This window comes from Frankliniella occidentalis, unplaced genomic scaffold (genome assembly GCF_000697945.3).
Source record: "Frankliniella occidentalis isolate FOCC.00 unplaced genomic scaffold, Focc_3.1 Scaffold124, whole genome shotgun sequence".
NCBI lineage: Eukaryota > Metazoa > Arthropoda > Insecta > Thysanoptera > Thripidae > Frankliniella > Frankliniella occidentalis.
In genome coordinates this window covers 140,624-152,243 of record NW_026267251.1, presented here as the reverse complement: position 1 = coordinate 152,243, position 11,620 = coordinate 140,624, and the positions used below count along the sequence as shown (strand labels likewise).

General features: G+C 36.8%; 3 protein-coding genes across 3 annotated transcripts in view; 1 reads left to right on the top strand and 2 right to left on the bottom strand.

Moving 5' to 3' along the window:
* LOC113206603 (sodium-independent sulfate anion transporter) overlaps positions 1-2,818 on the top strand; it is a 15,728-nt gene extending 12,910 nt beyond the window's left edge. Inside the window, exons 5-12 of the mRNA XM_026422758.2 lie at positions 1-172; positions 249-413; positions 499-660; positions 739-879; positions 954-1,099; positions 1,210-1,383; positions 1,469-1,622; positions 1,712-2,818. Of these exons, the coding sequence (XP_026278543.1) occupies positions 1-172; positions 249-413; positions 499-660; positions 739-879; positions 954-1,099; positions 1,210-1,383; positions 1,469-1,622; positions 1,712-1,845 (1,248 nt within the window). The 3' untranslated portion in view covers positions 1,846-2,818. The remainder of the gene's footprint in view (positions 173-248; positions 414-498; positions 661-738; positions 880-953; positions 1,100-1,209; positions 1,384-1,468; positions 1,623-1,711) is intronic.
* A 315-nt stretch (positions 2,819-3,133) lies between these two features.
* On the bottom strand, positions 3,134-5,821 carry LOC113206604 (thiamine transporter 2). Its single transcript, XM_026422760.2, has 9 exons — positions 5,508-5,821; positions 5,234-5,362; positions 4,956-5,126; positions 4,669-4,882; positions 4,224-4,588; positions 4,035-4,131; positions 3,769-3,961; positions 3,551-3,692; positions 3,134-3,432 (listed from the first exon to the last, which is right to left on the bottom strand). The coding sequence occupies exons 1-9, from the start codon at positions 5,529-5,531 to the stop codon at positions 3,304-3,306; spliced, it is 1,464 nt and encodes a 487-aa protein (XP_026278545.1). The 5' UTR covers positions 5,532-5,821; the 3' UTR covers positions 3,134-3,303.
* Positions 5,822-6,035: 214 nt separating this feature from the next.
* Positions 6,036-11,546, bottom strand: LOC127748710 (histone-lysine N-methyltransferase trr-like; the record flags this gene model as incomplete). Its single annotated transcript, XM_052270468.1, is given in 10 exon segments — positions 6,036-7,933; positions 8,014-8,196; positions 8,307-8,436; positions 8,531-8,828; positions 8,912-9,203; positions 9,288-10,184; positions 10,267-10,496; positions 10,565-10,832; positions 10,918-11,326; positions 11,401-11,546. Coding segments are annotated over 10 exon segments (2,946 nt in total), but the record flags the coding sequence as incomplete, so codon positions are not given.
* Positions 11,547-11,620: the final 74 nt, after the last annotated feature.

The window sequence follows — 11,620 nt, the reverse complement described above, 5'->3', positions numbered from 1 at the left end:
AAAATAAAAGATATCAAGATAGGAGGATCCAAACCAACAAAAAAACAACAAATTTTGATGAAGACATTGTGGCTTATTTCAACATCAAGAAACGCCTTGATAGTATTGGCATGCTCTCTGATTGCGTACCTCATGCATGAACCTGACGTTGAATCTCCATTTGTCTTGACAGGTATAAATCATACTACTCTTATTGTAAATACTTAATTTATCAGTTTTATTTTTTGTACATAAAATATAATTTTCAGGGAAATTACAATCTGGCTTGCCACCCTTCCAACTCCCACCATTTCAAACTAGTTTTTCAAATCAGACTTTTGACTTCACATCTATGTGCTCAGAGTTGGGATCTTCAATTGTTCTTGTGCCAGTCATTGCTGTTCTAGGAAATGTGGCCATTGCCAAAGCATTCGGTATGGTTTTTGAACTTTGGTTTTGGTTTAATGTTATTGTTACAGTGTGTGATGTATTTTTCAATTTTTTCTCTAACATTTTTAGCCAGTGGTGACTCTATTGATGCAACTCAAGAGCTGCTTACCCTTGGCTTATGCAATATTGCTGGATCTTTTGTATCATCAATGCCTGTCACGGGCTCCTTCTCTCGGTCAGCAGTGAATCATGCAAGTGGTGTGCGCACTCCAATGGGTGGAGTTTATACAGGTTAAATTGCATCGCCACTTAAAGTCACATTTAATTTATCATTTACTTTTTTTACATAACTATTCTCTTTTACTCCAGGTGCCTTAATACTACTTGCTCTAAGCCTACTAACTCCATACTTCTACTATATACCAAAGGCATCCTTGGCAGCAGTAATTATATGTGCTGTTATATTCATGATTGAATATGAAGTTGTACAGCCAATGTGGAGGTCTAGTCGTAAGTTTCTAGAATGATTAAAATTAATTTCATCACCTATGTTCTCTCTGGCATTAACTCTTTATTTTTCTCAGGAAAAGACTTAGTGGCTATGACAGCTACATTTGTCCTTTGTTTAGCCATAGGGGTTGAATATGGTATTTTAGTTGGAGTTGCCATCAACATAGTCTTCTTACTGTATCCGTCTGCAAGACCCAGTGTTCATGTTGAACAAAGCACTGTTAGTAAATAATGAATTGAAAATTTTATGTCCTTTTGGCTCTCAGCTATTTCTCTTTGAAATGTTTTTGGTACTCACTAAAGCTCCTCTTTTGTTTTCCTTATTTTCAGACCTCTTCAGGTATATCATACTTGATGGTGACTCTTGGGAACAGCCTATATTTCCCAGCTGTTGATTTCATTCGAGCCAGTGTAGGTCGTGCTGGTGTGAAACAAGGTGCCAGCCAATTGCCTGTTGTTGTTGACTGTCGATTTATACTTGGAGCTGACTATACTGCAGCCAAGGTAAAAAAATACCTCTGCAAGAGATATTCCTTCCCCCCTTAGTAATATGTTGTAAGTTATAATTTGATGTTTTCTATTTACTCAGGGCATTGCTTCACTTATTGATGACTACCACAAGCGTAAACAACGCCTGCTGTTTTACAAACCAAGGGCTGCTGTTTTGTCTGTTCTTCATGGAGTTGGTCTGGAAGATTTTACACACGTCAGTTCTCAAGAACAACTCGATTCTGCTTTAAAAGGTCTCAGCAGCACACTTCTTAAATTTATCTGATGATATACCCATAGCTATGCCATGATTTCTTATGACCTCTTTTGATTTCAATTTCAGATTTAAACAGTCCTGCAGGCATTAAATTCAATGATGTTGAATTGCATGATGTTACTGCTTTGAGGCATAAAGAAAAAGAAGCAGAAGAAAATTCAGTCCCACTCCTTCCTGAACCAAACTTACATCTAGCGTGATAGGGATTTCAAGAATGATTTGCACTGTTAGTTATGAAAACTCACGCTACCTTTTTGGTGTGTGTACCATAATGGTGCGCAAATGGAATGTGATAGAGATTTTTCATCCCATAAATTCCTGTACAATTTTTTTATTTTAGGGACCAATTTTAAGGTAGGAGTCAGTTAATAGCTTAAAGTTTGTTTTTGAAAGTGTACTACATCAACAACACTGTATTTAAATATAATTGTTTCTGTTTTTTGTGCTCTATTTAATATTGTGTCGTATCTCAATTGGATATTTGTAAGCAAATAATGTACCTTGCAAAATAGATCTGTGACTGTCCTCCTTTACAGGATTTTGAGGCATGTTTTAGTTATATGTAGATGTACATACTGCAATCAGTTATTGGGAATAGGTCCCTTTATTTTGTACAGGTTAAATGGGTTCAGAGAACTTAAATTAGTGTTAGAGGATGAAGACTGTAAAAAAGTATTTTTCTCATATTTACTCATGCTAGCACAGTTCGTATGAGGAAACTCAATAGTGATACTGCTCTCAATAGGTTTTTTAAAAATCTCTCACTTAGGCTATAAGATTTATATGAAATGTTTGAAATTTTTTTGTGTATATATGTGGAAAAGAATCAGGCGGGGCCTAAAAGTTTTAAAATTTTCAGAATATTTTTTTTAAAGTGAAGGGGCATATTCTCTTTCTCTTTTTTATACGGACAATTTTTTTCAATGCTCATTAATTTTAGAATAACAAATGCTTTTTTACTTATCAATGAAATGATATGTAGCTGGTTTGTTGTACCTACTTACAAAAGTGTGTTTCATAATTTTGTTATTGGAAACTTAGTACTAATGTTCTCCTTTTGATTGCAATTTTTCAACAGACCGCCCAATCAAACGGTGATTACAATTTGCAAAGTTACCAAGTCACTGGCATTAATGTGACCCCTTTAATTAAACATTATCATTTCTATCTAAATATTTGGTCCTCTTTTAGCACACCCACTCATTGGCACATAACTGGATTCATCCTCAAAAGAATAAAAATTTGTGAACATTTGGAATGATTAGGAATGAACACATTTATACAACAATTATGTATCTCACAAAACATATAGTTGACTTAAGAAACATTGTGGATAGAAGGAGAGCTGTTAAGAGCTGAGATCATGAAACAAAGGAAAATTAAAGTTAACAGACCAAAACTGGTAGAAGGGGAAGGCAGTGAGGGAAAATTGATTCATAACTGAAGGCTTGCCTAGCACCAAGTATTAAATTAAAAAAGAAAAAAAGATTCAGTCTAAGAATATCCAACAGTATGTATGAATTTTTTTAAAAAAGTTTTCAGTTCATTTCAGGCTTTGTATAAAACATACACTAATAATCACTAGCTAATAGCAATATCACAGATAATACTAAAGATTCAATCTAAACTACCACTGTAGCGACTAAAAAAGAAAATACTCATGGGCATTCGGAGGGGTTCATCTTGTTACATCTTTGTTGCGATATGAGCATGCATGCTCGTTGAACACACAAGGACAGAATAAACCCAATTCCAAGAACAATAAAGTAGCTGCCATAAACATAAAACTGGAACAAATAAACAGAAAGACTCCAATAAAAATTCAAAGTATGTATCTAAATTTTCAGGGCAGGCAACTTAATTAACCAACAACAATGTAAAGAGAGAAAAAATTATGACACAAACCTGGTTTTGAATTTGTAGTTGAAGTCCACCTTTTGCTGCAACCACAAATGTGAAAATGGATTGGAAGCATAATGCAAGGAACATGTTGAATCCAAAAATCAGAGCATGTGATTCAGCCTCTAGACGCATTGCTACTTCTGAACTGAAAAAAAATATGGAGAAAAATTAGCTATTGATCAAAGAACATGTAACTGCTTATTTTGTTTCAATTAACACACCTTGCTAAAACCATGGTGGAGTGGTAGAGAATCTTGAAAAATATATACAATATATACTGAGTCCAGAGGTGGACTATTCCAGCAGATATTAAAAGGAGAGTTCCTTGGAGAAGACAGCATAAAGTCAGTATAAGATATGTGTGATGGGCAAGGTTCAGTTTGTGCCGCCCAACATACCACGTAGAAATTGATCCTAGAGCAGAAAATAAAGATTAAGAAATAAAAGAGAAACATATCTCAAGCGCTCCCTTGCTGACATCTATTACCAATTAGTGTGTAGAGGGCATCAACCACTCCATTATACAACTTAACATTGTTCTTTTCCGCTGAAACTTGCCATAACATTTGCATGTAAGAGGTCACCTAAAAATATATAAATTTGATAGGTATGTTTTTGTTGGAAGGTAATGGCAGTCTGACAACTATGATGAATCGATGCTAGGTATGACATTTACCTGCAAGTAGCCACAGGTGGCCAAGGCCCACCACATAGACCACTTCAGAACATGATTATTACTATAAGCTGAGAGAAAATCATGTTTCATTGCTCTCAAGGCAGAAGGAATGACTGATCCAGTTTGTGAGGGAATAATTGAGTTTAACTGGTTATCATTGCTTTGAGAATCTTGTTGTTGCAAATTTATATCCTCAAAGGTATTTGCTGCGAATGCATTCATCTCTTGATCTTGGTTTGGTAATGAAGCCGTTGAACCTTCACATGCTGGATTACTCTCACACTGTGGAACACTTTGCTGATGAAAGTACATGCTTTTTTCAACTGATGGAAGAAGGACTGCAACCACCACAGACGAGGAAACCCCTACAAACGCAATTTGCATCAATAAATTGAAGAATTTTTTATTTTTTTCAGAAAGTAAGTCTCACATGGTATTTTCTTACCAGAAAGAGTGAGAAAATTAAGCTGATGATAACTAAGAACATTTAAATCAACTGTCAACTGACTAACAACACCAGACACAAAGCGTCCAAAAAGAATTCCAGATCGAACATATCCTGAAACTTTCTGGTAATCCTGCTTATCACACATTGCATAAATGTAAGTGAGGTAAGCCACTTCGGTGGCCATAAATAGTCCGTAGAAAACTTCTGCCACCTAAAAAAAAGGGGGCAAAAGGCTTTAGATTTTGAAATAAAAATAATGAGAAATGATAACCGGATATACTCACCTGAATTGTTGACACATCTTGTCCCCATATTATGAGGCAATACGTAAGAACACCAGCTACGCCCTCTAAAATTATCACTGGCTTGTAACGAGCATAATCAGTAATAAGGAAAACTAAAACTAATAGAGATAAGTTAGAATAAGTTCCAACTGGATATATATCCTGGTTGACCTGCAAGAAGAGAAAATATAGAATAATACAATTAGGAGAAATTAGGAGAAAAATTGCAGTTGAGACAACGCATACAATTAAAATCTCACAATAAAACATTGCTGTACCTCGCTTTTAGTGAAATTTTTATCTGGTCCAAGAAGATAATTAGTGACAAATGATTCTGAAGGACGAAATTCTTTAAGGAATCCAAAGGCGCACAGTGGTAATAAGACTCTCCAGGAAATAGTCATGTCCTAGTAATAAAAGAATAGGAGAAAAAAGCAGTGCTATAACTTTCACCCTCTCATTGACCAAAGAAAACACGGCACGATTTGCACCAGTTATTGGTTAACTTTACACAAGGGAGAAATAAGTGGTAGAAAGCAGAAGTTAACTTACTAGGCAATAAGCACGAGCTGTCATTCATCAAAAAACATACACATGTAAGTTAATATATTGGTCCGAAGTCTGAGTAGAAGGGTCGTCTGCTGCAAAGTTTTGGTTAGGTGTGCATCAGCTGACTGAAAACTGGCTGACGATTGAAAAAAAACAGGGTCTCATTGAAACTTTGCGTGTTTTGGTTTTCAGAGCAAATACTTCGAGGAATCAATGAAACAGTCATAACGACAATACACCTCGATCAACGGTTTCATCAGAAACTTCCCCACCACACAAACCCAGCAGCGGCATAGGGGGGGGGGGGGGGGGGTGAAAGGGCGAACTAAGTGGACACAACATGACGTCATGACTCCACAGGCCCGCGATCGCGATGCGTGCGATGCACACAAAGGACGGTGAGGAGCGGGGAGAAGGGCCTTTGGGCTAGCCGTTGGGACATTGCTCTCAGTTTTCCTTATGGACATGAGATCCAAGTCCAGAGGTTTCAAGAAAGGATCATGGTTTGATGTCAGAAAAAACTTGAAAACGTTTATATTCAAATGTAATGGTTTCTGCTTTATTTTTGTGACATACAGGCACACACAAGCAGGTATACGCCAGAAATAAAGCACAAAACATATGCAAAACAAACCATTGCAAGAACAAATTTAAAAATTGAGCCTAAACAACAAATAAAAAATTGCTCACACATTTCTTGTAGGAAAATCTACAAGTTAAAGGTATTGGTAATTTCATGAATAATTATGATTTTGCTCTTTCAGAGTCATGTCAATTATGCCCAGTAAAATATCACAACTTGACAAAAGTGTTGTCACAAAAAGTTCATTACTTAGGATGCTAAACTGTGTGAGAAAATTTCATATTGAATGTACAACATAAAGGTGCTTAAATTTTGCACAAGGTCAAGCCATAAAAATTTTAACAGGCTAATAGTATGTCAAATGATAAGGTACATGAAAGTATAATGAAAGAAATCAATGAACTACTTCATTAAGAGACCAGTGTATTCACAATGACCTATGATAAAATGAGATACTAACCTACATAATAATTTTTACAAAAGATTCCATTTGAATGTACACTAGTTATATTTACAATGACTATCAAGCTACAATTAATAGATACATTATTAACTGTGGAAATTCTGCCTCACATAAAAGTTTGTACAGTAGTGGAAGTGAGCATCCCACGAGAAAAAAAAATATATACTTTCTAGTAGATTTACAATAAAATATGGCTCCCCTATTGAGTTATTCACACAAGCCTAATTATCTTTCTACAATAACACATCATGACTGAATTATTTTCAAACATTTTGACAGTTACATGATTTAACTTAAAGTACAGAGTAAAACAAGGAATTGATCAATATTTGTTACATATCTCACAGACAAAAGACATGGCATTTTATTAACAGGAGCTCTGACTGGAGGCAATCAACATACAAATAGATATTTATATAAAAATACTACAAAGTAATAATAAATGCATGTTTTGAAACAAAATCAGAACAAAATTAGTGCAACTAGGCACACCTAAGTTTAGGACACAATCACAAGGCAGCAATGCAAAAATAATTAATTAATTATAACACAAATTACAACAACATCAGCACCGACAGCTATTACACTCATAACACCTTGCATTTATACAGCAAGGGATGGACTAGGTCCTTCTATTCTCTAAATTCATTCAGGTCTTACAGAAAATATTCCTCTACACACATCCGAAAGACTACACAGCTTACAACAGTGGTCCCAACAGCTCCAAGACAAAAAGAGAGAAAAGGCAGAAGGAGGGCAAAACATTTACAGTTAGTGATGTTTACAGGACACTTCTGCAAATTAATTTCATAATCTCAACAATATTAGAATTCTTAAATAGTAGAAGTGACATACCGATTGAGAATACTTAAGCATTGACCCGTCATCAATTCATTAAGTCTATTATCATGACTTATCCAACAACTTCTCTTAACAAAGAATTAGCGTATGAAAAAAACACACAAAAAAAGTTTTATATATTATTCTAAAATAAACTTTTGTCAAGACACCAACAAGACACTATTCTAGAGGTGGGTGAATACATTTGGCATTATGTCGGTTTAAACATCATTTCCTTTACATTTTTCCAAAAGATTGGGTTCCTATTTTATCACATAAGTAAGTGCAAGTGCAGTAAAGAAATGTTGGATGAACGCTGTAAGTCAATTCACTAACAAGACTGATAGGCTTGTCTGCAAAGACATATCCCGAGAGATTCAAAATCGGTATTTCACTGATCACTCCTCATGACAAACTTTGTGCTGTTTGGTTCTAGTCCTTCTCAAAATTTTAATTCATCCACTTCTTGCAGTTAGGTGCTCCACACAAACAAGGTATCTTGTTCTGGTCATCCTCTAGATCAAATTTGTAATCATATGCAAGCTGAAACAAAGTACAGTTATAAGCAAAATTTTTGACATTCTGTTTAAATATGAGCACACGATTAGGTTATTTCAAGTTACCTCCTCTCCTCTCTGAATACGTCTTTTGGCAAAGATGATGATACGCAAATCTCTGTCCACTTCAACAATCTCAGCCACACAGTTCGGATTACAAGAATGGTTTATATACCTTGCAAGCCCACCACAAAGAGTAGCATCAACAACTCTGTCCTCGTCCAATCTGAACATGTAAATCCCGCGATTCTGCAATAATAATAATGTTCAGAATTAATCAGATCAACACTTAATATCTAATAGGCAATAATCTTTAAGTTTTAAAAGCAGTAACAGGTATTTGAAACTTAGGGGCTTACCTTCTCCTGATACTTCTTTTCACGAGTTTCAGACAGTTCTGACCGAATTATTTCTCCTATATATTCTATGACCATGGTATGACGCTCGATGTCTCTTGTGGCGTATAATCCTAAACCAGCTATCTTAGACCTACATCATGCAAATAGTTCAGAGATCATTTTAAATAAAAGTGCGTGTGTTGGTGCAACAAGTGTAAAACAAAATGCAAGAGGTAATAACTCACCTTGCCAAATACACATTGTTGCGCCACTCCTGCTTCATCTTTTTATATTGACTGCTCTTTGAATGAACAAATTGTTTAGAATAAGGACAGGCTACTTCTCCGGCCGAAGTTGGAGTGGATACTAAAGCTGGCCGAGCGGAAATGCCTGCTGTCCGTTGGGTGTGGGGGCGCTTAAATGTTACCTGGCCCCGTATCTTGGGCTCAGATCGAGCACAACCAGTAGGATTGACAGCCAAAGGAAGTTCAAGGAGTGGGTTCCGTCCGTATTTAAATTTATAATCAGTTAATGTTTCAATACCTGATAAGAAGAAATCATAATACAATGCTAAATTCATCTTTTTCAGGCATCATTTCAACCAATTAAGGGAATTTGACACTAACCTGGCAAGCTCTCAAGAATTCTCACAATGGCTGGCTCATTGAGACCAAACAGGTCCTCTCCAGAGATATATTTAGGGAAAATGTTGATGTTGCTATTTTCTTTCCTCAAAGCCTGCATTGGCTCTAAAATCTGTTGCCAAACACCTTTGGCTGAGGTATCACGGAGTTCAAGATCTTCTTGAGATGGTTCTGACACAAGTACTTTGAATTCGGGATTGCCGTTTACTTCATGAATTGAGCAGATGTAACGACAGCGTTTGTTTGCAACTCGCATGCTCCAATAAAAGCGGATCTGTAAGTAGAAAAAATATATTTCATAAAAAAATTATCTTCGTGAGAATGCTAAGGTACATTCAGGCTGGATACTAGTACTCACAATTTTGTAGCCAATAGGATATATGAAATTAGCATTGTGGAAATTCTGGAACTGGTGAGGAAGCAGTTGTCCCACGTTGAGAAAGATAAGACTTCCCACTCTCATCAAATGATTTTCATCAGCATGGTGCATGACAGTGGCTACCTGTCTATTTTCATCTCTGTTAATGTAGACCCTTCTGAAGACTGACAAAGTGGTAAGTTCATTTTCCTTATCATTTTTGGGAACATGTTCTGAACAGAATAGGGTCTTGTTCTTATAGAATACACATTCATCCTTGACAGCACACTGCAAGTGATAAACAGCTGCACAACGGGTCTTGAAACATCGGAGTGTAGCTCCAGTTCGGTGGCACAGCACACAGGTAAGAGTCAAGGATTGCTGAAGTGCTGTCTCAATGTTCATGAGAGCACCATTAACTGTTTCATAAACTTCTTCAGACCATAAAGCACAGTTAAGATGAACCCATTTGTCTACATCCAAATTGAGCAGTCTTGCAGGTCCATCTGAGACCCCATCCCCAATAGAGTGACAAAACAGGCATTTGCGTGTATCTTCAGGCATTTTTTGAGGCATCACTGTGATGACCATTCTGAAGAGCATTTCTGTTAGCTCCCTTTCAGTGGGCCTGCGGAACTTATTTCTTGGTGGGGGTACCTGATTGGGTGCAAACACTCGGAAACGAATACCCTTCCATGATTTCGCCGGTGTTGCAGGTACAACCTCTTTTTTATCTCCAACTCCTTCGCTTGACACTGAGGATGAATCAACTTCTTTCATTTCAACATCTACACTCTCTGCGTTGGCAGAGGTTCTGCCTTTCTCATCATCAGTAGAAAGACGCATTCTTTTAGGTGGACTAGGAGCTTGAATAACATGGTCTACAAGTGCAGCAGCCTGTAAACAAAGAAATGGTATGTTGTCAACAAAGAAAATATGAAGTAATATGTAGATAAGAGCATAGTAATAAAAATATTACCTTTTCGTGTGACAAACTGGGCGATCTATGCATAAGAGCAAACTGCATGTAACAGGTGGAGCCACAGAAATAGACATCTTCATTTACTGTGTTGGCAAATGGTAAGTCATTGGGTTTTGATAGCTGAATTTCTGAGGCCTTTTTCCGGATTCCATTGTGCAATATGACAACGTCGCAGTGATGGCAGAACTTAGCAGCTCCATTTAATATAGTTTGAATGTCAACTGGAGCTGGAAAAATGATTTGTGTAAAAAACTAAACTATTGCAAGCCCAAGAAAGAAAGGCAGGTAAACTTACCACTTTCTTTCCCATCTTTACTCTTGCATCGATAAAGGCCTAATTTGGCGGGCACAGAGCCAGTACGTTCCAGAATCTGATATGTTGTTGGTGCAGCAATATTTAGAACATTGGCAAGATCAATCAGAACTCCACAAATGTTTTCAGCAGAAGAATCACTTATGGTAATAGTGACAGACAAATTTCCTGTGTCCTTGAGTTGGGTTTGAGCACCAAACCGAGACTTAGTCTGAGATGGTTCTCGAGGCATGCCTAGATTTTCTTTGTCCTATAAATTAGGATAAGATTAGATTAAATTTGAAATATTTAGATTAACACAGGACTGTCAATAGTTATAATAAACAATTAATTACCAATTCAGACATGTATCGCATCCCTGGCTTGAGTCTAATGGGTATTGGGGCTATAATGGGAATGACTGGAGATGCTCTTTTACGACATTGTTCCTCCTCATCTGATAAATCATCCTCTATCAGCCGCAAACCAGGGAATCTCAAAGGTTTTTCAGGCATGACACATTCAGGAGAAGATGAACTAATGACAGTATCTGGTGTATCATTGTCTCTGAAATAATGCTTTTTGTCATCTGAATCTTCAAGCTCAAGAAGACCAATGTCTAGATGGTAAAAGTTTGCTTTGGTAGGGACAAATGGTTGAGGTACAGGAGGGTCATCACCATAAGGTTGGGTGGCATAAAAATCATCTGTGCCTTTCAGAGTTGAAGATCCATAGGTGCCTTGCAATTCACCTGTTCTACAGCCCCTGTAATTTGAAAGACTAAAATTAATTGCAGTCCTTGAAATTGAACTGGCTCCAAAAGAGTTATGTACACTTACGTAGTGACTTTTGCTAGGTTGCCCGAGCCATAGACACAGCAAACCGCATAATCTGGGCAGCGTTGAGGTTGTCTTAGTGTCATTGGTGGAAGTTGCCTCAACTGTAGCATTATGGATTCCATGCAACTATCATAATCCTCATCCATCTGGAGAAGAGAAAATGTATAAGAACCACACAGAGGCAATTAGCAAGATAAAAAATAATTAGAAGATATTAGTT